Source organism: Pantherophis guttatus, chromosome 4, assembly GCF_059756535.1.
Source record: "Pantherophis guttatus breed Tessera chromosome 4, ASM5975653v1, whole genome shotgun sequence".
NCBI classification, from domain to species: domain Eukaryota; kingdom Metazoa; phylum Chordata; class Lepidosauria; order Squamata; family Colubridae; genus Pantherophis; species Pantherophis guttatus.
Genome location: NC_142066.1, coordinates 16,451,357 through 16,478,213, shown reverse-complemented (window position 1 = coordinate 16,478,213; position 26,857 = coordinate 16,451,357). Strand labels below are relative to the sequence as shown.

At 41.5% G+C, this 26,857-nt stretch overlaps 1 protein-coding gene across 1 annotated transcript in view; it reads left to right on the top strand.

The window, feature by feature from the left end:
- The window catches only part of LOC117657037 (uncharacterized), a 30,211-nt gene extending 20,594 nt beyond the window's left edge, over positions 1-9,617 (top strand). Inside the window, exons 7-11 of the mRNA XM_087893374.1 lie at positions 2,683-2,974; positions 4,316-5,146; positions 6,058-6,285; positions 7,832-7,958; positions 8,637-9,617. Coding sequence (XP_087749500.1) covers positions 2,683-2,974; positions 4,316-5,146; positions 6,058-6,285; positions 7,832-7,958; positions 8,637-9,532 — 2,374 coding nt within the window. The 3' untranslated portion in view covers positions 9,533-9,617. The remainder of the gene's footprint in view (positions 1-2,682; positions 2,975-4,315; positions 5,147-6,057; positions 6,286-7,831; positions 7,959-8,636) is intronic.
- Positions 9,618-26,857: the final 17,240 nt, after the last annotated feature.

Below are 26,857 nucleotides of genomic sequence, written 5' to 3'. Positions count from 1 at the left end.
ATTGGACATTTCAACTACTTTCTTAAAAGGCTGGACAAATGGAATATATCTAGATTGTTATCAATTCCACAATTGATTCCACAATTATTGTTTAGGGTAGGGGATTTAATCTATTTTTTTTTCCTTCTAGAAGGTATTATCTAACTGAAAATGACATCCTTTGGATCTTTAATAAAAATAAATAAAGGCTTGAAAGGAAGTCTCATAACATTTTTGGTTCAAAGCAACTGTGGTGATAACGGAAGAGTAAAGTAGTGGCAGATATAAACAGAAAATGTGAGAGTAGGATTGAAAAACTCTTGGGGGTGTGTCTGACCTGGATTTGACATTTCTATCCCCTTCCAGGACAATAGTTGGAGTCCTAGTGGACAACCATTTATATATGAGCCAGCAGTGTGTAGCAGCTGCCCAAAAAGCCAACACAGTTCTAGGTTGCATAAACAGAGGGATAGAATCAAGATCACGTGACGTGTTAATACCTCTTTATAATGCCTTGGTAAGGCCACACTTGAAATACAGCATACAGTTTTGATCGCCACGATGTAAAAAATATGTTGAGACTCTGGAAAGAGTGCAGAGAAGAGCAACAAAGATAATTAGGGGACTGGAGGCTGAAACATATGAAGAACGGTTGCAGGAACTGGGTATGTGTAGTTTAATGAAAAGAAGGACTAGGGGAGACAGGATAGCAGTTTTCCAATATCTCAGGGGTTGCCACAAAGAAGAGGGAGTCAGACTATTCTCCAAAGCACCTGACGGTAGAACAAGAAGCAATGGGTGGAAACTAATCAAGGAGAGAAACAACTTAGAACTAAGGAGAAACTTCCTGACAGTTAGAACAATTAATCAGTGGAACAACTTGCCTCCAGTAGTTGTGAATGCTCCAACACTGGAAGTTTTTAAGAAGATGTTGGATAACCTTTTGTTTGAAGTGGAGCCGGGTTTCCTGCCTAAGCAGGGGGTTGGACTACAAGACCTCCAAGGTCCCTTCTAACTCTGTTATTCTATTCTATTCTATTCTATTCTATTCTATTCTATTCTATTCTATTCTATTCTATTCTATTCTATTCTATTCTACTCTACCCTACTCTACTCTACTCTAGTTGAAATAAATCCTGAAGTACCTTCCTCTGTATTATTTCTTTGTTTTCACTTTGCACATTTTACTGCTTTCAACAGATGGCAGATGTTCTGATAATCTACAGTAGTTCTTTTGGGGCCAGGTTAAATACAGCTGGGAATAAGAAATTATTTGCCATATCCTATTTTCCTAGCCTGCCACATCCTATCCTGTTATTCTCCTATCATTATCCAATTCTTCTCTGAATTCTCAGGGGGAATTCTAGTTGCTACTGGAAAAACTGAAAAGACTAAATGACACAAAGAATCTTCCCTATATCTTGGAGAGCTGTTACAACAGAAAATCAGAAAGCTCAGTTTTCATCAGATCTTTCCTTGATACTTTATGTTCAGAGGGAAGCTGCTTGGGGACATTTAAATCACAGATAGGAAGAGATGAGGAGACCGTTTCCTGGCATGATGGTTAAGATTCTAGTGTTGGTACTGTTGCACTCTCAGATAATGTGCAGCTTTGCTCTTCTTCTGTGTCTGGTCAGTGAACCTCTTCCAATTCCCAGATATTTAAAGACAAGACAGCTGAACCTGGGTGTCATAACCTTTCAAATCTATATGCTTTATGAACCTCTTTCATTTGAAATTCCACCTTCACGTGAAAATCCTGGATTCCCTTTGTAAGACATTTTAATTTGTTACATTTGTTAAATGAAATGCTCTTGCTGTGAATATCCTGACTCTGTAGATTGTCTGGTTGTTGAACTTTAGTCAATGCATTTCTTGGGGCACATTTATTACTAGGGGGCTGCCACAAAGTAACTGAAGGCAGGACAAGAAGGGATAGATAGAAACTAATCAAGGAGAGAGCAAACCTAGAACTAAGAAGAAATTTCCTGATAGTTAGAAGAGTTAATCAGTGGAATGACTTGCCTCCAGAAGTTGTGGGTGCTCCAACACTGGAAGTTTTTAAGAAGAGATTGGACAACCATTTGTATGAAATGATACAGGTTTTCTCCTTGAGCAGGGGATTGAATGAGAAGACTTCCAAAGTCCCATCCAACTGTTATTCTATTGTTTTCTTATTAATGTGATATTGTTGTGCTGGAAATGTAGGTTCCAAAATTTCTATTTGCATTATCTGTAAAATTGATGTCATCGAAATACTATTTGACTTGGCATGATTTGACTCGACTACTTTTCATTTGTCAAGGTTGCTAATCTTATACTTTAATTTTTCCCTTAACTTTCTGATATTCTTTAACCATCAATCAATCAATTAACCAATCCTTACAGAGAGTCTTCTGGCAAGTTAAATGTGAAGAAATTTAATATGGTCTAAAGTTTCCAAAATCACAGTCTATTTTCTCATATGCTTCTGAGAAAAAGAGCTTTACTTTCCAAATGAAATCATATCTAAGGAGCATGAACTATATGCTTCATATGATATGTAAGATCTGGACTTCATTTTGAGATGAAAAGGAAATAGGCCTGTCCTGTCAGGCTAAAAACAGTGTCACAATAATTCTCTTCCAGCTTTAAAATGTCATTGGAATGCAATTCATGATTCATTCTGACAGAGAATAGTGAGTTAATTTATGCATCATACAGGTTCTTGATACAAAACTATCAGCATATTCTGGCCTTGGAATTTGCTTTGAAGGAAATCAATGAAAACCCTCACCTCCTACCCAACATCACCTTGGGCTTCCACATTTATAACAGCAACTTCATTGGAAGTTCAACCTATCGTGGTGCACTGGAGCTTCTTTCAACAAAGGACAAGTTCATCCCCAATTATAAGTGTGATGGCCAGAACAATGAAGTAGCTGTCATTGGAGGACCCTATACAAAAATCTCTCTGGGTATGACAAATATTCTGAGCAACTACAAGATACAACAGGTGAGATATCCTTCCCCTTCCTTCCTTCCTTCCTTCCTTCCTTCCTTCCTTCCTTTCCAAACAGCAGGTTAGGAAGGTTAGGGTTATAATCTCAAACAATTAATAATTTATGGAGTACTTAAGATATTCATTTCAATGAGAAAAACATGAAGGTCGGGTTTTCCCAAGGATTCTCATCAAACAAAACAATTAAGAACATTAAATAAGTCAACACAATCTAACAGAGAAGTCTGTTTTGGCTAGCTTGTACATTTTTATTTTAGCCAGCTTCTATTTATATTTTTCATACAAAGTACAAAAACATATACAATATGTCAGTATGTTCCATGAATTCAATAACTAGGAAAAGCATACAAACTAGAAAAAACCTTTGGGATCAATATCTGATGCATATTACTTTTTTTAATTAATTAAAACCATAATTAATCTAGCTTCTCTGTCCATTATGATAACTCTTCATTTTGTGTTTTTCCCTCTGTGCTTTGAACATGAGCTTCTGTTTGTTTATATTTATTGAGAAGTGACAAAAGTGAAAGTTTATTTGGGGATATGGTATCAAGAATTTTAAGGAGAACTATTTCCAGAGAATTTGCAATGTGTTTTAGAATAGAATAGAATTTTTTATTGCCCAAGTGTGATTGGACACACAAGGAATTTGTCTTGGTGCATATGCTGTCAGTGTACATAAAAGAAAAGATACGTTCATCAAGAATCATAAGGTACAACACTTAATGATAGTCATAGGATACAAATAAGCAATCAGGAAACAATATCAATATAAATCATAATGCATAAAAGCAACAAAGTTACAGTCATACAGTCATAAGTGGAAGGAGATGGGTGGTGGGAATGATGAGAAGATTAATACAGTAGTAGTGCAGACTTAGTAAATAGTTTGACAGTGTTGAGGGAATTATTTGTTTAGAAGAGTGATGGCGTTCGGGAAAAAACTTGTGTCTAGTTGTTCTGGTGTGTAGTGCTCTATAGCGTCGTTTTGAGGGTAGGAGTTGAAACAGTTTATGTCCAGGATGCGAGGGGTCTGCAAATATTTTCACAGCCCTCTTTTTGACTCGTGCAGTATACAGGTCCTAAATGGAAGACAGGTTGGTAGTAATTGTTTTTTCTGCAGTTCTAATTATCCTCTGAAGTCTGTGTCTATCTTGTTGGCTTGCAAACCAAACCAGACAGTTATAGAGGTGCAGATGACAGACTTAATAATTTCTCTGTAGATGTGTTTTACTGTCTCTAACTATGGATCACAAACTGTCTTTAAGCAATTCAGCAATCCCATTACCAAATTTTGCATGCCTATTACAGTAACACCTTTCAATTGCTTTTCAGCTTATCTATGGTTCTGCACCTACAATTAATGAAGGAGATGCTGTCCACTGGATGTTCCCAAATGATGTACTTCAATACAGGGGAATTCTCCAGTTATTGCTACATTTTGGGTGGACGTGGATTGGAATGATATCTCTGAGATATGAAGATGGAGACTCTTTTATAGCTACTGTGGTTTCAATGTTTGCCCAAAGAGGAATTTGCTTTGACTTTATTAAACGTTACCCCAAAAAGACATACAATAATGAATTCTCTGAAATGTTGGAGGATGGAAATGAAATATATGACGCTGTCATGGCAAGCAGAGCATCTGCTGTGATTGTACAAGCTGACTTTATGATAAGTATGCGGTTGTTGTTCTCTTATCATGTTCCATCAAAAAATGAGAAAGTCTGGATTATGATAGCCCAGATGGATTTCACTTCCACTTCCTTGCAAAGGAACTACCCTTTGCACTTCATTCATGGTGCTATATCCTTTGTAGTTCACTTAAGAGACTTAGTAGGCTTTAAGGATTTTGTTAGGAAAAGAAATCTGGGCAGCAATGAAGAAGATGGCTTCCTCAAGGATTTTTGGGAAGGTGCGTTTCAATGTGCATTTCCCAACTCCAGCAGAGAGAAGAATTTTGATGGTCTATGCACTGGGGAGGAGAAGATAGAGACTCTCCCTTCTTCAATTTTTGACATGAACATGAATAGCCACAGTTACACCATCTACAATGCCGTCTATGCTGTGGTACATGCCTTGCGTGCTCTATATTCATTCAAAAGGAAACACAAAGTTCTGCCAGATAAAAGTCAACTGAATCTTCTCCAGCAAGGATCATGGAAGGTATCATTTTGAGCATGTGTGTATGTGTATGTATGTATGTATGTATATATGTATGTATGTATGTACATATGTGTGTGTGTGTGTATGTATACATGTAGTTAGGTAGATAGATAAGTACACAGATAGGTACCATATTTTTCTGAGTATAAGACACACTTTCCCCCCCTCAAAGAGGATGAAAATTTGGGTGCGTCTTATACACCGAATGTAATCCCACCCACGTGCCGCCCCAATCCTTTTGGAGCTTTTGGAGGCTGCAAATGCAGCCTCCCAAACAGAGAGCCTCTCAAACAGCCTCCAAAAGGTCCGTTTGAGAGGCTGCCTTTGCAAAGAGAAGCTCCTTTGCAAACGGAAGAAAAATAGTAATACAGTCTTAGTAAATTATTTGGCATTGTTGTGGGAATTAGTTGTTAAGCAGAGTGATGGCATACGGGGGAAAAAAAACTGTCCTTGTGTCTAGTTGTTCTGGTGCGCAGTGCCCTATAGCATTGTTTTGATGGTAGAAGTTGAAACAATTTATGTCCAGGATGTGAGGGGTCTGTAGATATTTTCACAGCCTTCTTTTTGATTCGTGCAGTATATAGATCCTCAATGGAAGGCAGGTTGGTAGCAATTGTTTTTTCTGCAGTTCTAATTATCAGTTGAAGTCTGTGTTTGTCTTGTTAGGTTTCAGATCCAAACCAGACAGTTATGGAGAAGCAGATGAAAGATTCAATAATTCTTCTATAGAACTCAATCAGTAGCTCTTATATACTAGAATCCTAGTATTCTTAAAGGATACTTAAAGGATATTATGGATACTATGACAAAAATCAATAATTAATCAAGAAAATATTAGATCTCTTCCAAAAGTCCTCTTAGCTCTTGGTCTAATAAATTTCATAGCAACTTTATTTCTTTTTCTCTTTGAGTTGCATCATTTTCTGAGGACTGTCTCATTTAACAATAATGCTGGGGAGCCTGTTTCCTTTGATGAAAGTGGACAATTGGTGTCAGGATTTGACATAATCAACTGGATCACCTTGCCAAACCAATCCCTCCTTAGAGTCAAAGTTGGAAGTTTAGATGTACATACTTCTGAAGCTATGAAGTTCACCATTCAGGAGAAGGCCATTGTTTGGCCCACCAGTTTTAATCAGGTAGGCTGGTTGATCCTGGCTGTGTGACCATCCTTTCAAAGATGGCAATGAAAGCAAAGATTCAAAGACAATATTGTAAGGCAGGGGTACCCAAACAAAGGTTTCCCTTTGTGAAGTGTTAGATTGTTCATCAAACATTTATTATATGAAATTAGTTTAATAAATAGTACTTTACTATTAATATTGGACTAATAATGGCAACACCAAGTATGGAAAAGCCCTTAAACCCTGGCGGTCTTTAATGATCTCTTTGGAGGATATTGTTCAATTGTTTGCCAATGTTGAGTGTCAAATACTCCTCGACACCACATCACCTTGATGGTATGGAAGATCATGAAAGGGGGGGGGGGAATATCGCCTTAGGATCCGGAACATACAGACGGATTCCAGCAACGGAACACGGTGGAGGGGGAGGTTGCATTAGAACACCATGCATACCAATAGTGGGTGATGGATGGGATATAAGAAGAGGGGGGGTTTACAGGAACGGGAATGGGAAAGTACATCAGCAGCTGAAGAGATGATAGCAAGGTGGAGAATGACATCACATGCCTGCGACTGACGGCAAACGAAACAGAACAAGCAGTGGATTTGACTGTAACAGCTGTGAGGGATTGCCTGATGATAGTTCAACTGTGTCCATGCCCTATAAAACTGTACGGGCGGGAAGCTAAGGCGTCTCCAACTTTGTTTCTGCTTAGCAGCTCAGTGCCTACTGTACGCCGCTGTGTTGGTCTCATTAAACTGGGTTTTGGATCGAATCCCTCCTTTCATTTGTGCGTGTGTGTTCTTTTGCACCCAGCAAAGCACTGGCAGATCCAGAGGGGCTGAGAGCCAAAATGTTTGCCAATTCTTAATTTTTTTTTTAGAAATTGAATGCTTCCTCCTATCACCATTTATTTATACCTATTGTTCCACAGATAACCAGACTCAAATTATCATTTTTTGATAAATTTACAATTTTAGGATAGGTGGAAGGAAAGGTAAAAAGAGGGCTACTAGCAGCAAGATTGTTGGGCTTCATTATAATAGTGATGAGTGCCATGTTGGAACATCTGAATAACCATATTGGTGAAGGATCATCCATTGAGAAGATTTTATCTATGTGTTGAATAAGATTCAAAACTTCTTTTAGCAGCTAATCAATCAATCACTCAGATTTTTTATATTTATTTTTATTTTGGATTGGAGTATAATATTTTGTGTGCTCTCCCCAAACATTGGCTACAAAAAAATAAATTACACGTTTCTAAAATGATTCTCATTAGGCAAAATAAATAAACTAGAGAACTGAACACTATCTTCTGTATTATTCCCATCTATACATCTTCCAGAGGTTCTTTAAGATGATTTTATTTATTTTTGCTAGGAATATTACTATTTTCATGCATGATTCATCATTTGACTCAAAATCTCAACAGATGCTGATAAAGAAAGATTTTGTTGGACTCTAAGCAGGATATCCAAAAATAAATGAATATCTTCTATAACCCCCATCTTGACACCACCTAGTTCAACATTTGCTTTTTCTTTCTTTGCCTTTTAGGTTCAGCCCCTTTCTGTATGCAATGATCATTGTCTTTCAGGTCATAGAAAAACCATGAAAGAAGAGAAACTGTTCTGTTGCTATGACTGCCTTCCATGTGCAGAAGGAAAGATTTCAGCCCAAGAGGGTAAGATATGCATCAATAGAATTTGTTAATTGAATAAGACATCATGTGTTGGTTGGTTGATTTCTGTCTCTATTATTCAAGCTTCTTGGCCTCCCATTTCACTTGAAAATTAAAATTTTCACACCTTAGAATATGATGGACCTGTTTCCACTACATTCTAATACACAAAGTTTCAGATGTGTACCGTATCTTTTGGAGTATAAGTCACACTTTTTTTCCCTCTTAAAAGAGGCTGAAAATTTGGGTGCAACTTATATTCCGAATGTAACCGCGCGCAGAGTCCAAGATGGCTACCCAGAACAGCTGCTACCTTCTCTTACCACTTCTGCACTTTGCTGCTTTGGTCACTGGAGTTCCCTCTGAGGATCAGCTGTGCTTTTGAAGCTGTTTTTCAGTCCCAAAATGAGCAAAGCGATCTTCTGTGCTTTGCCTGCTTTTCTAATTGCTGCTTCCTCTGACAATCAGCTGTGCTTTAGAAGCACAGCCTCAGCCAGCCCCAACCTCAAAACCAGTGAGCGAACTAATGTGCTGGGACTAGCCAGATGAATACCTGGTAGGCAGAATTTATTTCCCCCTATTTTCCTCCTTAAAAAGTAAGGTGCATCTTATACTCTGAAAAATACGATAATTTTGCATTCAGTTGTAGTAACATAAACAATGTATTATGTTCTTTTTCAGATGCAGATGACTGTGTCCCATGTCCAGGGGATCAGTATGCAAATTTCTATCAAAATGCATGCATTGTTAAAGAGATATCCTTCTTATCTTACCAAGACATTTTAGGAATTACATCTTTGGTGTTTGCATTCTCCTTGGTTTTCATGACAGTACTTGTGCTTGCTGTCTTCATTAAATACAATGACACACCAATTGTCAAAGCCAACAACCAGAGCCTTTCCTACCTTCTCCTCATCTCTCTTCTCTTCTCCTTCCTTTCTGCTTTCCTTTTCATTGGTCGGCCAACAGTACTGACATGTCTCCTTCAACAAGTTGCTTTTAGCTTCATATTTTCAGTAGCCATTTCTTGTGTGCTGGCCAAGACTATCATCGTAGTTCTTGCTTTCATGGCCACCAAACCAGGATCTGAAATAAGGAAATGGGCAGGAAACAGATTGGCTACTTCGATTGTCTTTTCTTGCTCCTTTATTCAAGCTTCTCTTTGTGTCATTTGGCTGGCAACCTCTGCCCCATTTCTAAATTTTGACATGTATTCCCTGCATAAAGAAATTATATTAGAATGTAATGAAGGGTCAATTTACATGTTTTACTGTGTTTTGGGTTTCATGAACATTCTTGCCCTGGTCAGTTTCATGGTTGCTTACCTAGCCAGGAACTTGCCTGACACCTTTAATGAAGCCAAGTTCATCACCTTCAGCATGCTGATCGTCTGTAGTGTGTGGTTGTCATTTTTCCCAGCCTATCTGAGCACCAAGGGCAAACACATGGTGGCTGTGGAAATCTTCTCCATCTTTGGCTCCAGCACAGGGTTACTGGCTTGCATTTTTTTACCCAAATGTTATATTATTCTTTTCCAGCCTGAATTAAATAAAAGAGAACAGCTAGTGAGGAGGTAATAATATTTCCATGTTTTTATTTATCATTGCTGACAATTCAATGTGATAAGCAAGATGTTCAATTTGAAAATAAAGTTTATGAAAATACCTCAGTCTTATGGAAGTTCTTGCAATTTAGATATCCTTGGGTTAAGTGAAAGCATGTTATAGTTTAAGCTATTTGTGCTCTTTGTAAAAAAGAAATATTTTTCTAATGTTCTTTATATTGAGAGTACAGCATACTTGTTCAAGAATGTTTTGTGTCTGAAAGACAGAAAATGATCCTAAAGATTAATTTTAAATTTAGTCTGCCATTATGTCTGTGATATAATGTGTTCTTTTGGTCACATTATATCACAGACATATATGATGAAGATTTTGCTCTCTCTATACCACTATGTATATATTACCAATGTAAGATTATTCTTGTCCTTTAATATTTGTTATCTAGCCAGCAACTATCCAGGGAATGCAGAGAAGGTAGACAGATACTCTCCTACTTAATGTATTCATCAAGATAATATGACAATTGCATGTCAATAGAAGGATGTCTAGTCCACTATACATTACAGAACTCTATACTTCATCAATTCATTTGAATTCTCCAGGGACTGGTAAAAGTAACATGAATGAATCCTATTCTTCAAAAGGGAAAGATTTTCTACTGTTGCAATGAATTCAGTTTGGCTGCATGATATGCCAAAATGCTGTTGCCAAAATGATACTTGGCTCTGATAACTACCAGAGAGGGTGTCAATATACGAGACAGCATGCTGTTCAACATTGCCACAACATGCCATTTCAGAGTTGCCCCACATGTGCAGGGAGAGCGGGGTGCATGGGGGCACAGATGGGTATCCCATCACCTGATAGAAGAGTGCTTGCTGGAGCCGGCCAGGGAGCAGACGGGCTCGAACAGTACTTGCTGGAGCTGGTCCAAAAAAGTCGAAAACAGATTCTTCATAAACAGTCCTTTGGCCTTATCACCAAACTTTGTCTCCTTTGGCACCCTGCCAAAGGCTTTTCTTGGCAAAACCCCACAAAGTTCAGAAGCAAGAGATGCTGACAAGAAACAAATGTAGCAACATTGCTTTCCCACAAAGATCTCAAGAGCCGTTGCTGCTCTTTTAAGCCTTCTGGGAGGGGCCAATCATCTCCTGGCCTTACTCCTGAGTCGTCCTTTTTGTTTTAGTTGCTCTTGCTTTCTGGCAGCTCTTTGCATGTGAGCACTAGGAACAGGCTCCTCCTGTTTCTCTGCCTCTCTGCTATCTGCCTCTGGAGGCTCCGGAGCCTGTGCATCGCTCCCAGATGGCCCTGGCCCCATCTCTATCTCTGATGCAGAGCCTTCATCCGGGTCTTCTCCTGACTCCAGGACTGGCCCATTGTCCTCCCCAGCCTCCTCACTGTCCAACTCCGCTGCCAGCTCTGCAGCTGCTGGTGGCCCACAACACTAATCAAGGAGAGATCTAACCTAGAACTAACCTATGAGGTTTAAAAAAAACCCTAAAGTAAATAAGTTTGAGCATGCGCAAGATGGCGGCTGCGTTGTAAGCGCTGCACTTGGATGGAGGCTATTTTTTTTTAATTTGATTTATATGCCACCCTTCTCCAGAGACTCAGGGCGGCTTACAATGTGCTCAGCAATAGCCTTCATCCTTTTGTATATTTATACAAAGTCAGCTTATTGCCCCCACAACTGGGTCCTCATTTTCAGGGCCTTAGGGTTTACCACAGGGGCGCTTGGTCATCAGCGACCCCTGGTTTGGTTGGATGGGCTCGGGGCGAGGGTTTTGAGACCTTCCTCGCCCCTGGGCATTCCTGGAGTCGGAAACGGCAACAGAGAGCTGTAGCCGTGCCATTCGGACGCTGTCGAGAGCGAAGACATGGTGGCTTTTGGCGGCAGCTAGTTTCGGTCAGTGGAGCTCGGAGCGAGGGTTTTGGGACCTCCCTCGCCCCTGGATGTGCTTGGAGTCAGTGGCGATGGTGGAGAGCTGTGGCCGCGCCGCCACTCAGATGTTGCCGAGAGTGACGTTATGGTGGTTTGTCGGCAGCGGCTTGTCGGTAGTAGCAGCGGCGAAGGTGAAGGCGAAGGTGGCAGTGTGGCGGTGAGTGGCAGGCAGCCTGTTGAATTCCGTCTGCCCCACTCGGAAACCTCTTCAGTGGCCCTTTGAGGTAGAGGAGAGGAGAGAAGGAAAGGCGGGAAAGAAGGGTGGGGGAATACGAAAAGTCGAGGAATTAACAGCACCTCAGAGGGAGACAAGACAAACAGTTAAGAAGGCTATAACAGCGGGAAAGTAAAAACTTAGGTGAGAAACGGAAATGGGGAATTAGTGCGTTTGATATCTGTAAATATTAACGGTTTAAATGCTCCTAATAAATGTAGTAGGATTTTGAATTAATTAAGAAAGGCTAAGTATGATATTGTCTGCATGCAGGAGACTCATATAAAAAAAGATCAAAACCATTTGTTAGAATGCCGGGCGTTGGGTAAAACTTATACCTCATTAGCAGGTCAAAAAAAAAAAAGAGGGATAGTGGTATATGTATGACATCATTTGAAATCCCAACAGGATTTTGCTGACCAGGAAGGCCGGGTTCTCATGCTCGAAATAGAAATTGCCCAGTGGAAGTCTTTATTGGTTTGTATTTATGCCCCTAATGACAATCAGAGGACTTTTTATCAAAACTTATATGTTAAATTGGGGAAACTGGAATATGAACATGTCTGTCTAGTGGGGAATTTCAATGCTGTAATGGCTAGAATGCAGGATTATGTCCCAGGAAACATATAAGGAAGGTTAAAGGATATTAAGAAAACATTACCAAAAATATGTAATGATTTAAGGGAGGAATTTGGATTACAGGATATATGGAGGTTGAGAAATCCCAATAAAAATCAATATACTTATTTCTCTCCCAGACACTACTCGTGGACCCGAATAGATATGATATGGATGTCTCTTGAGTTGAGGGGGCTGGTCTCGGAAGTGGAAATAGGGCCCAAGCAGTGGGCGGATCATAACCCGCTAATGGTAACTTGGAAGATCCCACATTGTAGGAAGAGTAGATGGAGAATGAATATAGGTATTCTGAAAAATGAAGAATTCATGAGTAAATTTAAGAAGGAGTTATATCTTTTTTTTCCAGGAAAATAAGAAAGAGGATACTTCAATATACAATACATGGGATACGGTTAAGGCAGTAATGAGGGGATGGCTAATCAAATATATGATTGACAAACGTAGGGCGGGTAAGAAACACTGAGACAACCTCTTGAATAAATTACAACGGGTGGAAGAAAGGATGCAAAATGGATTAACCCAGACAACATTGATAGAGGAAAGGGAGTACTGGCAACACCAGATTAAATTATTAGATCAAGAGGAATTAGCAAATAAAATAAAGTGGACTAAACAAAATTTTTTTGAAAGGGCGAATAAAACAGGAAAATGGTTGGCTTACCGGCTTAGAAAGGAGCAGGAGCAATGGAGAATAGAAGGGCTGAAAGATGTAATTGGGAATCTTCATTGTACTAAGGAAGGCAAGAGAATGGTAGCTCAGGATTTTTTCACACAGCTTTATCAGAAAGGAGAGGAAAATATCTGTGAAATTCGGAAATATTTGGAAAAGACAGACTTGCCTAAAGTCTCAGAAACAATGAAGGAAATTCTTAATGCGGAATTTACGATGGAGGAAGTAGAAACAGTTATGAAAGCACAGGCGAATGGCAAAACCCCGGGTAGAGATGGCCTTCCAGTTGAATTATACAAAATAGTGTTTGACGTGATAGGAAGACACATGACAGATTTATTCAATGCTGTTATGAAAGAGGCTCAGGTTCCAGTATCTTGGACTGAGGCTTATATTACTATTATCCCAAAAGAAGGAACTGATTTATCTCTTATTAAGAACTATAGACCAATATCATTACTAAACTCCGATTATAAGATATTTGCGGGGGTTCTTGCAGCTAGGCTTAGCTGCTTCCTTAACCAATTTATTCATTCAGACCAAAACGGCTTCCTTCCTAATAGATATCTACGAGATAATCTTAGAATTATCATGAATACACTAGAATTTTTTGAAAATCGCCCGGATAAACAATTAGCTTTAATTTTTTTTTTTTTATTGCAAAAGTTTTACAATTACATTTTTACCCCTTTTTTTTTCACCCCCCCACCTCCCTCCCCAAACTTCCCGTCCTCCCTAGCCCTCCCTAACCCTCCCCCCCAGACTTCCCTATTATATACTCATAACTAATAATACTGATATATATACCTGAACCCATCCCTCCCCCTATATAATTTTCCCTCTTTATCTCTTTACATTAAAATATTTCTAATACATTGTTTTCAAATAAAAGCTATTTGGTACTTTCTAGTTTGGTATTTGTTCTGAACATATTCTATCCACCTTTTCCATTCCCATTCATAAGTCTCTTGTGAGCAATCTTTTAAATATGCTGAAATCTTCGCCATCTCTGCAAAACTGGCCATCTTCAAAGTCCATTCCTCGATAGTAGGCAAAGCTTCATTCTTCCAGTATTTACCTATCAACAATCTTGCTGCTGTTATCATATACAATATTAATTTTATTTCACCCCGTGTAAAACCCTTAACTATACCCAATAAAAACAATTGTGGAGAAAATTGAATTTTTTTCTTCAAAACATTCTGCATGACCCACCATATTTTTATCCAAAAAGCCTTAACTTTCCTACAGGTCCACCAAACATGATAATACGTAGCATCCAAACATTCACATCTCCAACATTTTGGCTGAACATTAGGGTACATACATGACAACTTTTTAGGATCTAGATGCCATCTATAAAACATTTTATAAAAATTTTCCCTCAAATTCTGCGACTGTGTAAATTTAACATTCTGAACCCAAATTTTTTCCCATGTTTCCAACATCACTGGTTCTTCAAAATTTTGTGCCCACTTAATCATACAATCTTTAACTAATTCCGTTTCTGAATCCCTTTCTAGCAAAACATTGTAAAGCCTTTTAATATGCATTGGACCTTTCTCTCTTATATGTCTAACCAATTCTTCCTCATGCAACATAATACCAGTTTTTTGGTCCTCTTTCCATCTCAATTGTAATTGATTATATTGTAACCAGGTTAAATTAATCCCTTCGTCCAACAGTGTCTGCAATGTCTTCAACTGCCATCTGCCCGCATCTGTAGAAAGAACCTCTTTGTATAAAAACCCCCCGAGTGACATTATATTTGTATTCCACAAGGTATGACCAAGATCCAGCCATAGCGGTATTTTATAATCCCATTTGAGTCGGTGCTTCTTCCAAACTCTCATCAAAGAATCTCTAAGTATATGACTTTTAAATACTTTATCAACTTTATCATCATAAAATAGGTAAGCATGCCATCCAAATTCAAGATCAAAACTTTCTGCATTCAATATTCCAGCCTTTTTACTTCCAAACCAATCACTTGTTAAAGTTAAAGCTGCTGCATCATAATATAACTGTAGGTTTGGAAGTTTAAGGCCTCCTCTTTCTGGAACATCTTGCATGATTTTCAATTTCACTCTCGGCTTTTTCTCGTTCCAGACAAACTTATTAAGTCCAGTTTGCCAAACTTTCAGTTGTTTATCACTTTTAAGCACCGGAATCATTTGAAACAAAAACAGAAATCTTGGCAAAATGTTCATCTTAACTGCTGCTATTCTTCCAAGTAAAGACAGTTGCAGCTTTTTCCAAGTCTCCATGTCTTTCTGAACCTCTCGCCACAACACCTCATAGTTATTTTGAAACAATTTCATGTTTGATTCTACAACCTGAACTCCAAGATATTTTACCTTAGGTACAATTTCAAAACCTGCCCTCCTTTCAAACTCATGTTTACGATCTTGTGTCATATTTTTGACTATCATTTTAGTCTTTTTTGAGTTCACTCTAAAACCTGAAACTCTACCATAGTCTTGTATAATGTCGTTCATCAAGATTATTGATTCCATTGGTTGTGATAGGGTAACCACCAGATCATCTGCAAATGCCTTTATTCTATAATCCTCTTGCCTTATCATTATGCCTTTCAAAATTTTTGAGTCCCGTATTATATTTAGCAAGACTTCCAATGTTAAAATAAATAAAAGTGGGGACAACGGACATCCCTGTCTTGTTCCTTTTTCAATTTTAAACTCTGTCGTCAAACTTCCATTAATAATAATCTGTGCTTTTTGCTCTTGATAAATTGCTGAGATCGCCTGTATAAATTAGTCCCCAAAGCCCATCTTTTTTAAAGTCTTTAGTAGAAAATTCCAATCCACTCTATCAAAGGCCTTCTCCGCATCCAAAAAAACCAGCACTGCAGAAATCTGTTTATTCTTATCAAGATATTCCAATAAGTCTATTACTTGCCTTACATTGTCCTTCATATATCTGCCCTCAATAAATCCCGCTTGGTCCGCATGAATCACCTTTTGGATTACTGGCATCAACCTGTTGGCTAATACCTTCGCATAAATTTTATAGTCTGTGTTCAAAAGAGATATTGGTCTGTAGTTCTCTGGTTTTTTAGGACCAACTTGTTCTTTTGGTATCAAAGATATATAAGCAGTTGTCCAGGATGGGGGTATTTTACCCCCTTGTTGAATATTGCAAAATAAATCTCTAAGTTGTCCCACCATTTCAGCTTGTAAAGTTTTGTAATACACTGCAGTCAAACCATCCGTGCCAGGAGCTTTGGCTGTTTTTAGCTGTTTAATTGCTGCTGTTATCTCCTCCTCTGTTATAGGATAATTCATTCTTTCCTTTTGTTGATCAGTAATTTTTGTAACTCTCTTATCCTTTAAATATTTTTCTATAAGTCCATTCTGCACCTCTTCTTTGGCATATAGTTTAGTATAATAATCCACAAAAGCTTCTTTAATTAGTTTTTGTTGAAAGATTTCTTTCCCTCCAATATCAATACTATCAATAGTCCGTATACTTTGTTTTTTCCTCAATGTGTAAGCCAACCATCTGCCCGGTTTGTTAGCGTTGCAAAATGTATTATGCTTCGCATATTGTAAACTTGTTGCAACTTGTTCCACCATAAGCATTTGAAATTGGTCTTTCAAAAGTTTTATAGCACTTCGTATTCTTTCATCTGTTGGATTTTTAATAAGTAACTGTTCTTTATTCTTTATTTCCATTTCCAACTCAGATCTTTTCTTTTGTCGGAGCAGTCTATGTTTAGAGTTCATGTAGATGAGTACCCCTCTCATATAAGCTTTACTTGCATCCCAAACAATTTCAATTGGGGTACCTTTATTCAAATTTATTTCAAAAAATTCTTTCAAGTGCTTTTTAAGTTCTATTGTATTTTTTTCATATCTAAACAAGTTCTCATTTAATCTCCAAGAACGTCTCTCAACCTTATCCATCTCAATTTCTATCCATACAGGGCTATGGTCAGTCAGAGTTCTTGGAAAAATCTTTGTTCTTTTTGTCTTAACAAGTAGATCATTTGACAACAGGATAAAATCAATCCTAGAAAAAGATCTATGTCTATCCGAAAAAAAAGTATAGTCCAATTCATTTGGATTATGTATTCTCCAAACATCTTTTAATTCCATATCTTCTTTCATATCAAAAAAAGTCTGTGGTAATCTAATTCTAGACTTTGCCAAGCTCTTTTTATCTAGTTTAGAATCAATTACTCCATTCCAGTCTCCCATAATTAAAATAGATCTATAGTCCCATTGCAATATTTTAGTATGTAACATCTTGTAAAAATAATCCTGTTGTTGGTTGGGAGCATAAATTCCAATCAAAAGAATTTGACCATTTGCTGTGAGCAATTCAATTGCTACAAACCTACCATCTTGATCTGCTTCTATAACTTTCGCTGTTAATTTTTTATTTATATAAATAACCACACCATTCTTTTTCTGCGAAGTTGAAGATATATAATGTGCTCCTAGTTTTGAATTTATCAAATATTTTTGATCTTGAGTTGTGATATGCGTTTCTTGTAAACATATTATATCATTATTAAATTGTTTCAAATATGTAAATAATTTCTTCCTTTTCTGTGCTGAATTCAACCCATTGACATTCCAAGATAGACACTTAAAGGTCATCAGCCTCTTTCTGGAGCACAGAGCAAAATATTTGAAGTTCATCCGAGAGCTTCGATCTCGCTCCTCCCATAGCTCCACTCTCTTGTACGATACTCTTAACTGCCTTCTTGTCTTGTCTTTCCTGTTGTTGTTGTTGCTTTTGTTTAAGTAGCTTGGATTGGGCTCTAGTTATACGTTGATCTTTAACTTCTGTCAACTGAATCAAATCCAAAATTGGAGAAGAATCCAACAAGGGCTCACTCAGAAAACCTCCTTCTGCACCTTGCACTACTACTAATTCCTGCTTGGACTGTTCTTGCAATTGCCTCTCTTCACTCTCTTTAATCTCCAAAACTGTGGATGTACGTGGAGATGGTGTTCTTTCCTTAAGAATAGTAGTGTAAAAGTGTTGTGCCTTCTCCACGGTATTCAACCGATACCCTTCTCCCTTGTATCTAAAAATTAACCCAGCTGGTGCGTCCCACCGGAAGGGTATCTGTAAATTTCTCAGTTCCTTAACAAGAAAACCAAATTCTTTTCTGGCTTTCAGCATTTTAGGAGGTAATTCTTTAAAGATTTGAAGTCGTGAACCCCCCACTTGTACAGAAGTATAAAAAGATTTTTGCAGGATATCATTTCTAATTCCTCTTTCTGTAAAGTATATGACCACATCTCTAGGCAGTTGTCTTTGTCTGGCCACCCAAGAGTTCACTCTATAGGTTTTATCTATTTTGTGAAATACCACATCAGGATTAACTTGTAGAATCTTGGCCAAGGCTTCAGAACAAACTTGTCTCAAATCCTGTCTCTCCTCCTCTCGAATTCCCCGAAGCCGTATGGCGAATTCCATCGCCCGGAATTGTATCATAACAATCTCATCATCAATTCTCTGCATTTTATTATCAACTTCATCAATTTTATAATCATTGTCTTTCATCTTGACATTAACTTCTGATTTGAATTCTTCAACTTTATAATCAACTTTCCCAATAAATTCTGCCAGGCCAGACGCCACTTCTGATATTTTTTTGGTCACCTTATTTTGATTCTGTTTCACCATGTCTTTGACTTCATTAATTTCCTGCATAAGTTCCTGATGTGATTTTTGAAATTTATCATCTATCTCCTGTTGACATTTTTGAAATTTGTCATCCAGAGTTTTAGAAATAAATTCTTTTAAATCTCCCACATCAAATTCTTTTTTCTGAGTTTGTAGCTGTTGAGCAGGGGGAAGTTGTGTTTGCTGTTTGTGTGTGGGGGATCCCCCCCCTAATGCCTTCCCTTCCTGCTTCTTTGAAGCCATCCTGGCTCGTGATCTAGTTTTTCTAAAGAGGGAAGTTCCTTTTCCTTTCCCTCCTGCACAAAGACTTCTAAAAAAGTCCCCCAGATTTGATCAAACAAGGGTTAAAATAAAGCAGAGTCCAATATTGAAAAGGGAAAAAAATTTCCCAGTTATTTCTCTTATAACAAGCAAGGCAGCTTAGTAGCAACTTGGAAACTTTGTAGCAAAACAAAATAACTTCACCAATCCACACTCGCTGGCTCGTTAACTCTGAAGCTAGGCGCCATGTTTTTTCAAAGCACTTTCACTCATTCGCATTTTCTCAGATTGAAAAGTCAACAAAGTGCTAATACTTGCGTTTCCAAATTTCAGGATTCAGGTAGTTTCGCTGTTTATTAAAGCTGGTTCTTTCGCTTTAAGTTTCCTGCAGCCGGCTTGTTCTGCAGGAGCAGAATCGTCCCACGCCGCCCGGAGTCTCAGCGGGTTGGAAGGGAGCCGCGCCTGTTTCCTCCCCAGAAACGATTCCCTGGGGGTTACAGGGGCTCGACCTGTGCCCTGCTATCTCTCCTCCAACAATCCTCAGGATTTTGAAGTTTTCGAGCCGCTTCTCGATCGCGAAGCGGCTCTACAGGCGGCGGGGCTGGCGGAGCTTCAAAGAGCGCCGCCGTCGCCGAAGACAAGGAAACCGGAAGTCCCCAATTAGCTTTAATTTTTGTTGACGCCCAAAAGGCGTTTGACAGAATCAGTTGGGAATTTATGATTTCTCAATTGGAATATATGGAGTTTGGTGGGAATTTTATTCGGGCAATTCGAGCTATCTACCAGGAGCAGACTGCAAGAGTTCTCATAGATGGAGAGGAGACGGAGAGAATTCAAATTTGTAGAGGTACAAGACAGGGATGTCCCCTTTCCCCATTGCTATTTGTATTAACTTTAGAGCCCCTGCTTAGAGAAGTGAGAGGAAACACGGAAGTAAGAGGAATGAAGATTAGGCAGGAGGAAGTTAAAGTTCAGGCTTATGCAGATGATCTTGTATTTATCTTGGATCAACCACTGGACCTGAAATTATTATGCTTGATTAGAGAGTATGGGAAGGTAGCGGGGTTAAAGATGAATGAAGAAAAAACTAAAATCCTAGTGAAAAATATGACTCAGATGCAAAGGCAACAGCTGGAGCAGTTAATGGGTTTAAGAATAACAAATAAAATTAAGTATCTGCGTATATGGTTGACCGCCAAATGTTCCTCCATAAAGGAGGATAACTATCTTCCTCTTTACATCCAGATGCTCAGAGACTTAGAAAGATGAAAAAATCTCCAGCTATTAATTTTGGGAAGGGTGGCAACCATTAGGACGTGCGTGTTACCCAAATGGTTATTTCTATTCCAAACAGCCCCGGTAAGGTTGAATAAAGAGTTTTTTAAAAATTTGGATAGGAGTATATCTAAATTTATCTGGCAGGGAAAGAGGCCGCAGATTAGATTTAAAATGTTACAAGAACCCAAAAATAGAGGAGGATTTGGACTCCCAAATTGGGAGCTCTATCACCAAGCAGCGAACTTGATTTGGGTGAAAGAATGGATGGTCCTACAAAAGAGATGACTTTTGACATTTGAGGGAGCCGGTCTTCAACATGGCTGGCACTATTTTCTATGGCCGGGAGCATCTGGCCGTCCTAGACACTTTGATGATCACTATTTACGTAGGACGCTTGGGTACACTTGGGAAAAGGTTAGAAGAAGAATATATTCAAAAGTTCCATGTTGGATTTCGGCGCAGGAAGCTCAGATTTACCTGACATTGTATAAAGGGGAGAAAACCTTTACGTATGAAGGTTTCTTGGATGTTCAGGGTAATCCGAAGTCACGAGAATTATTAACTCTTCAAGGATATAAGATAGACTGGTGGTCTTATTCTCAAGTGCACTCCAGGTATAAAAAAGATTTACATAGTGAAGGAATCTACCGTAAAAGACAAGGAAACCTCCTCAGTGGCCCTTTGGAACCGGGAATGGTGGCGTTGGCATCAGCGGGGGTGGCCCGGTCGGCCCGGATATTAATTTGGGCCCTGGCACACCCCATTGAAGTACTGACTGTCAGCGTCTCAGAACTGACATAGAAAAGGGAGGAGAAGCCTGAACTTTTGCCTGCTAAATCACTTTGAAGATTCGGTCTCCTCAGAGATGGGGAGGGGGGAGACATTCCTGTGACCTGACGAAAAAGGAATCAGGAAAATGACTTGGAAGATAGCCAATGAGAAGCAGAGAATTGGGGATTGGAAAGGGAGGGCTTGGGGGGCAAAGGTCAGTACGTCTGTCAGGTTTCAATGCTATCTCAAAATAAATGAACTTCCAAATTGCCAATCTTTAAGGAAATTTTCTCTTTATTTGAGCACAGCAATCTGATCCTGACTCTTTTTGCGGTGAGTACTGACCTTTGCCCCCCAATCCCTCGGGCTGGTGGGCGACGGAGGGGTTTCCCCGTTGCATGGATACGAACCCTTTCTCTCCTCCTCCCTCCTGGGTACTGTATATGCCAAAAATGGGCTTATTAACTGCCCTTGACTGAAGGGGTTCTCTCTCCCCCCTTCCGTCTTTTTCCCCTTCCCTTTTCCATTGGGATTTACTCGGATACGATCTTCGAGTATAAGACTATGCCAAGGACTTCCATCTTTGCCCCTGGCGTGACTCACGGACTGACACACTGATAGACTTCTCCCTCCGACCATGGGTCAGCCAAATGATGCAACTGCTGAGGAGCAGTTTTATTACATCATGAGGGGCAGTTTTATTACAACTGCTGAGGGGCAGTTTTATTACATCATGATTTTGCCATTGGGAGAAGTACTTTTTCGATCCATGGCTGCTTGAGGGTCCCGCCATGAGAGGGCGGGCCAGATGTTGTTCCCATTGGATGAAATTGTCATGACCCCCCTACTGTCGTGAGAGGACAGTAGATATACCAGTGGTACATAATGGAACAATGCCTCCATGCTACATCTTTTTTGAGACCCCTGATTATGCTCTGTGCCTCCATCGCTGCACTCAGAGATGTACACGACAGCGGATCTTCTTGCACTGCGAGATTCCCCCCTCTTGCTGATGTGGCCCTCCTCACTATCGAGGGCCCACCTCAATGATGGGTTCTGGGACCCAGAGAGGTGGCATGTGAAAACCAGGGGTTTGAGGGGTTTTTTATCAAAATTTTTAGTTAAACTTTTAAGGGGTCCCAGGGAGAGGGAGGGTCAGATTGGAATTCGGACTGTGGGTATGGGGGATAACCCACAAGGGGGAGGGTCGGGTCTGGCCATAAAGCGTGGTGTGGGGGGTGGGAGACCCGGGGTTGAGGGGGGGGGGTCAGAGCTCATCCAGATATTTATTATTTATTTATTTTATTTTATTAAATTTCTATACCGCCCTTCTCCTGAAGGACTCATGGCGGTGAACAGCCACGAGATAAAACACATAAATACAAAAATTTAAAATGAATTAAAAACAAATTAAATAATTTGGCTGAATTTAAAATACCCCATAATTTAAAACAAATTAAAATTTACATTTAAAAAGGGGAGAAGATTTAGGCCAGGCCAGCTTGATGGAATAGGAAAGTCTTAAGCGCGCGACGGAAGGTGCGCAGATCCGGGATCCTCCGTATCTCTGCGGGGAGCTCGTTCCAGATCGTAGGTGCCCCCACAGAGAAGGCTCTCCCCCTAGGAGCCGCCAGTTGACATTGTTTGGCCGACAGCACCCAGAGGAGCCCCTCTCTATGGGAGCGTACTGGCCAGTGGGAGGCTATTGGTGGTAGCAGGCGGTCCTGTAGATAACCAGGTCCTAAGTCATGGAGCGCTTTAAAGGTGATAACCAGAACCTTGAAGCACACTCGGAAGACCACTGGGAGCCAGTGCAGCTCGCGCAGGAGAGGTGTTACATGGGACATCCACGTTACTCCCAAAACCACCCGCGAGATAGTATTCCGAACATTAATACAGTGGCTGGGAGGGGCAGATACGGCGGGAGCAGAGGGCTATATCATGTTAGGGGAGTGTGCACTTGCTGTCTACGAGCGGTGGTGTGCTCGGCCCCCAAGGCTCCACTCGTTCCCCAGGTTGCACAGACCCTCAGGGCCCGGGCCTTCGGCTGATGTTATGCAATGCCAGGTCTGTAGTAAATAAAGCCCCCCTCATTTGTGAACTTGTTCAGGAGAGGGGAGCAGACCTTGCAGGTATTATGGAGACCTGGTTGGGCCAGGAGGGGGGTGTTCCCCTCGTTGAAATGTGCCTACCAGATTTCCATGCATTCCATCAGCTGAGGTCACAGGGGAGGGGCGGGGGGGTAGCGGTTATCATTAAAGAAGGTCACTGTTCCTCAGACGTCCGGCTGTGAATCCCTCCTTGTGAAATGGGGTCACGGGTTTCAGATGGGTTTGCTGATCACATACCTGGCTCCCTGCCACATGGCAGCAGCCCTGCCTGAGCTACTCAAAGTCATCGTCGCGGTGGCAGTTGACACTCCTAGATTTATGGTCATGGGGGATTTCAACCTGCCATCCGTGGGTGAGACGTCTGAGGTGGCTCGGGAGTTCATGGCTTCCATGACATCTATGGACCTGACCCAGTTAATTCATGACCCTACCCACATGGGGGGAAACATGCTGGATCTGGTTTTTGTCTCTGGACAGTGGTTGAATGACCTTGAGATAGGGGATATAGTTACCGAGCCCTTGTCATGGTCATATCACTCTCTCCTTCGTCTCAACCTTCGAACCGCTGCACCCCACCGCAGGGAGGCAGAGCCGGTAAGATGGTTCTGCCCAAGGCGCCTGATGGAACCTGACAGGTTCCAGATGGAACTTGGGCCATTTCCTGAGGCTCTGGCACATGCCTCGACTGGAGACCTAGTGGCCGCCTGGGATAGGGCGGCCACTGGAGCTCTGGATCGGGTCGTGCCTTTGCGGCCTCTGACCCAGCGCTGATTTCATTTGGCTCCTTGGTTTACTGAGGAGCTGAAGAGTTGAAGTGCTGGAAAAGACACCTAGAGAGTAGTTGAAGGGCCAGTCTTTCTGAATCGGACCGGACATTGGTAAGATCTCATATTAGGAATTACCTAGTGGTGATAAAAGCAGCAAAATGTAGTTATTTTGCTGCTCTTATTGTGTCATCAGATAACTGCCCGGCCACCCTGTTTAGGGTGACCTGCTCCCTGCTCCACCAGGAAGCGCAGGAGGACCACTTGGAGGGTAGAGCTGAGGATTTTATTCAGTATCGCTCAGATCCGGGGGGATTTGGACTCTGACTGGGTAGATCAAGGCAGGGTGACGAGGAATAGTCTTGAGAATGTTACCTGGGAGGAGTTTGATGCTGTGACTCCCGATGATGTGGACAGGATTTTGAGGAGACTTAGTGCGGCCACATGTTTACTGGACCCGTGTCCCTCCTGGTTGGTACTGGCTTCCCGGGAGGTTACACGAGGCTGGTTCCAGGGTGTTATCAACACTTCGTTCAGTGAGGGTCACTTCACCGCTGCTTGAAAGAGGCGGTGGTGAGGCCTCTCCTCAAGAAGCCATCCCTGGATCCGGCAATATTGGCCAAATACCGTCCTGTCTCCAACCTTCGCTTCATGGCGAAGGTTGTTGAGAGTGTGGTCGCGCGACAGTTTCCACAATTCCTGGTGAAACATCTTATCTAGATCCGTTCCTGTTGGGTTTCAGGTCTGGGCACAGCACGGAAACGGCATTGGTCGCGTTGGTTGATGATCTCTGGAAGGCGCAGGACAGGAGTTGCTCCTCTGTTCTGGTCCTGTTAGATCTCTCAGCGGCTTTTGATACCATCGACCATGGTATCATGCTGCACCGGCTGGAAGAGTTGGGGGTGGGAGGCACCGTGTTGCGGTGGTTCTCCTCCTTTCTCTCCGACCGGTTGCAGTTTGTGTTGGCAGGGGGGCATAGGTCGACCTCGAGGCCTCTCATCTGTGGAGTGCCGCAGGGGTCGGTCCTCTCGCCCCTTCTGTTCAACATTTATGTGAAGCTGCTGGGCGAGATCATCCGTGGCTTTGGGGTGAGATACCATCAGTACGCTGATGACACCCAGCTGTACATCTCCACCCCAGGCCACCCCAATGATGCCCTTGAAGTGATGTCCCAGTGCCTGCAGGCTGTATGGCTCTGGATGGGGAGGAATAGGCTAAAGCTCAACCCTTCCAAGACTGAGTGGCTGTGGCTCCTGGCATCCCGATATAGTCAGGGTGCCATCAGCCAAACAATGTAGGCTGGTGTTCCCCAGGGGAAGGGCCTTCTCTGTGGGGGCACCTACCCTCTGGAATCAGTTGCCCCCAGAGATAAGGAGAATCCAAGACCTCAGTGCCTTCTGCCGTGCCCTTAAAACCCATTTTTTCCAGCAAGTTGGGCTGGCTTAAGAAGAAATTTTTTAAATGTTTTAATTGGTTTGTGATTTTTAATATTTGGGCCAAATTTATATATTTTTTTAATTGTTTTTAATATTTGTATTTCATGTTCTTAATTCTGGCTGTACACCACCCTGAGTCCTCAGGGAGAAGAGCGGTATATAAATTGGAAATAAAATAAAAATAAATAAAATAAGTATGACAAAATCACTCAGATTCGGGAAGATCTGGACTCCAACTGGGTAGTCTCAGGGGGAGGGACTGTGGCAGGTCTTGAGAATGTTATCTGGGATGAGTTTGATCCTGTGACTCCTGAGGACGTGGACAGGATTCTGGGTAGACTGAACGCGACCACATGTTTGTTGGACCCGTGTCCCTCCTGGTTAGTGCTGGGTTCCCGGGAGGTGACACGAGGCTGGCTCCAGGGGATTATAAATGCTTCATTGGGTGAGGGTGACTTTCCCACCACCTTGAAAGAGGCGGTGGTGAGGCCTCTCCTCAAGAAGCCTTCCCTGGACCTGGCAATGTTGGTTAATTATCGTCCGGTCTCCAACCTTCGCTTTGTGACGAAGGTTGTTGAGAGCATGGTTGCGCAACAGTTCCCCCAGCACCTGGATAAAACGACGTATCTGGATCCATTCCAGTCGGGTTTCAGGCCTGGGTACAGCACAGAAACGGCATTGGTCGCGTTGGTTGATGATCTCTGGAGGGCTCGGGACAGGGGTTGCTCCTCTGTCCTGGTCCTATTAGATCTCTCAGCGGATTTTGATACCATTGACCATGGTATCATGCTGCACCAGTTGGAAGAGTTAGGGTGGGAGGCACTGTGTTGTGGTGGTTCTCCTCCTTTCTCTCCGACCGGTTGCAGTCTGTGTTGGCAGGGGGGCAGAGGTCGACCCTGAGGCCCCTCATATGTGGGGTGAGATCATCCGTGGTTTCGGGTGAAGTACCACCAGTACGCTGATGACACTCAGCTGTACATCTCCACCCCGGACCACCCCAACGATGCCCTTGAAATGATGTCCCAGTGCCTGGAGGCCGTGCAGATCTGGATGGGGAGTTATACGCTCAGGCTCAACTGATCCAAGACCGAGTGCTGTGGTTTCTGACGTCCCGATATAGTCAGTTGGCACTATCACTGACTATTGGGGGCAAATCATTGGCCCTCACAGAGAGGGCTCGCAACTTGGACGTCCTCCTGGATTCACGGCTGTCTTTAGAAGAGCATTTGATGGCTGTGACCAGGAGGATTTTTCATCAGGTTCGCCTGATTCGCCAGTTGCATCCCTTTCTGGATCGGGACTCCTTATGCTCACTCATGCCCTCGTCACTTCCTGCCTGGACTATTGCAACGCTCTCTACATGGGGCTCCCCTTGAGGAGCACCCAGAGGCTCCAACTGGCGCAGAGTGCAGCCGCGTGGGTGCTAATGGGAGCGACATGGCATTCCCATGTAACACCTCTCCTGCGCGAGCTGCACTGGCTCCCGGTGGTCTTCTGGGTGCGCTTCAAGGTTTTGGTTACCACCTTTAGAGCGCTCCATGACTTAGGACCTGGTTATCTATGGGACCGCCTACTATCACTAATAGCCTC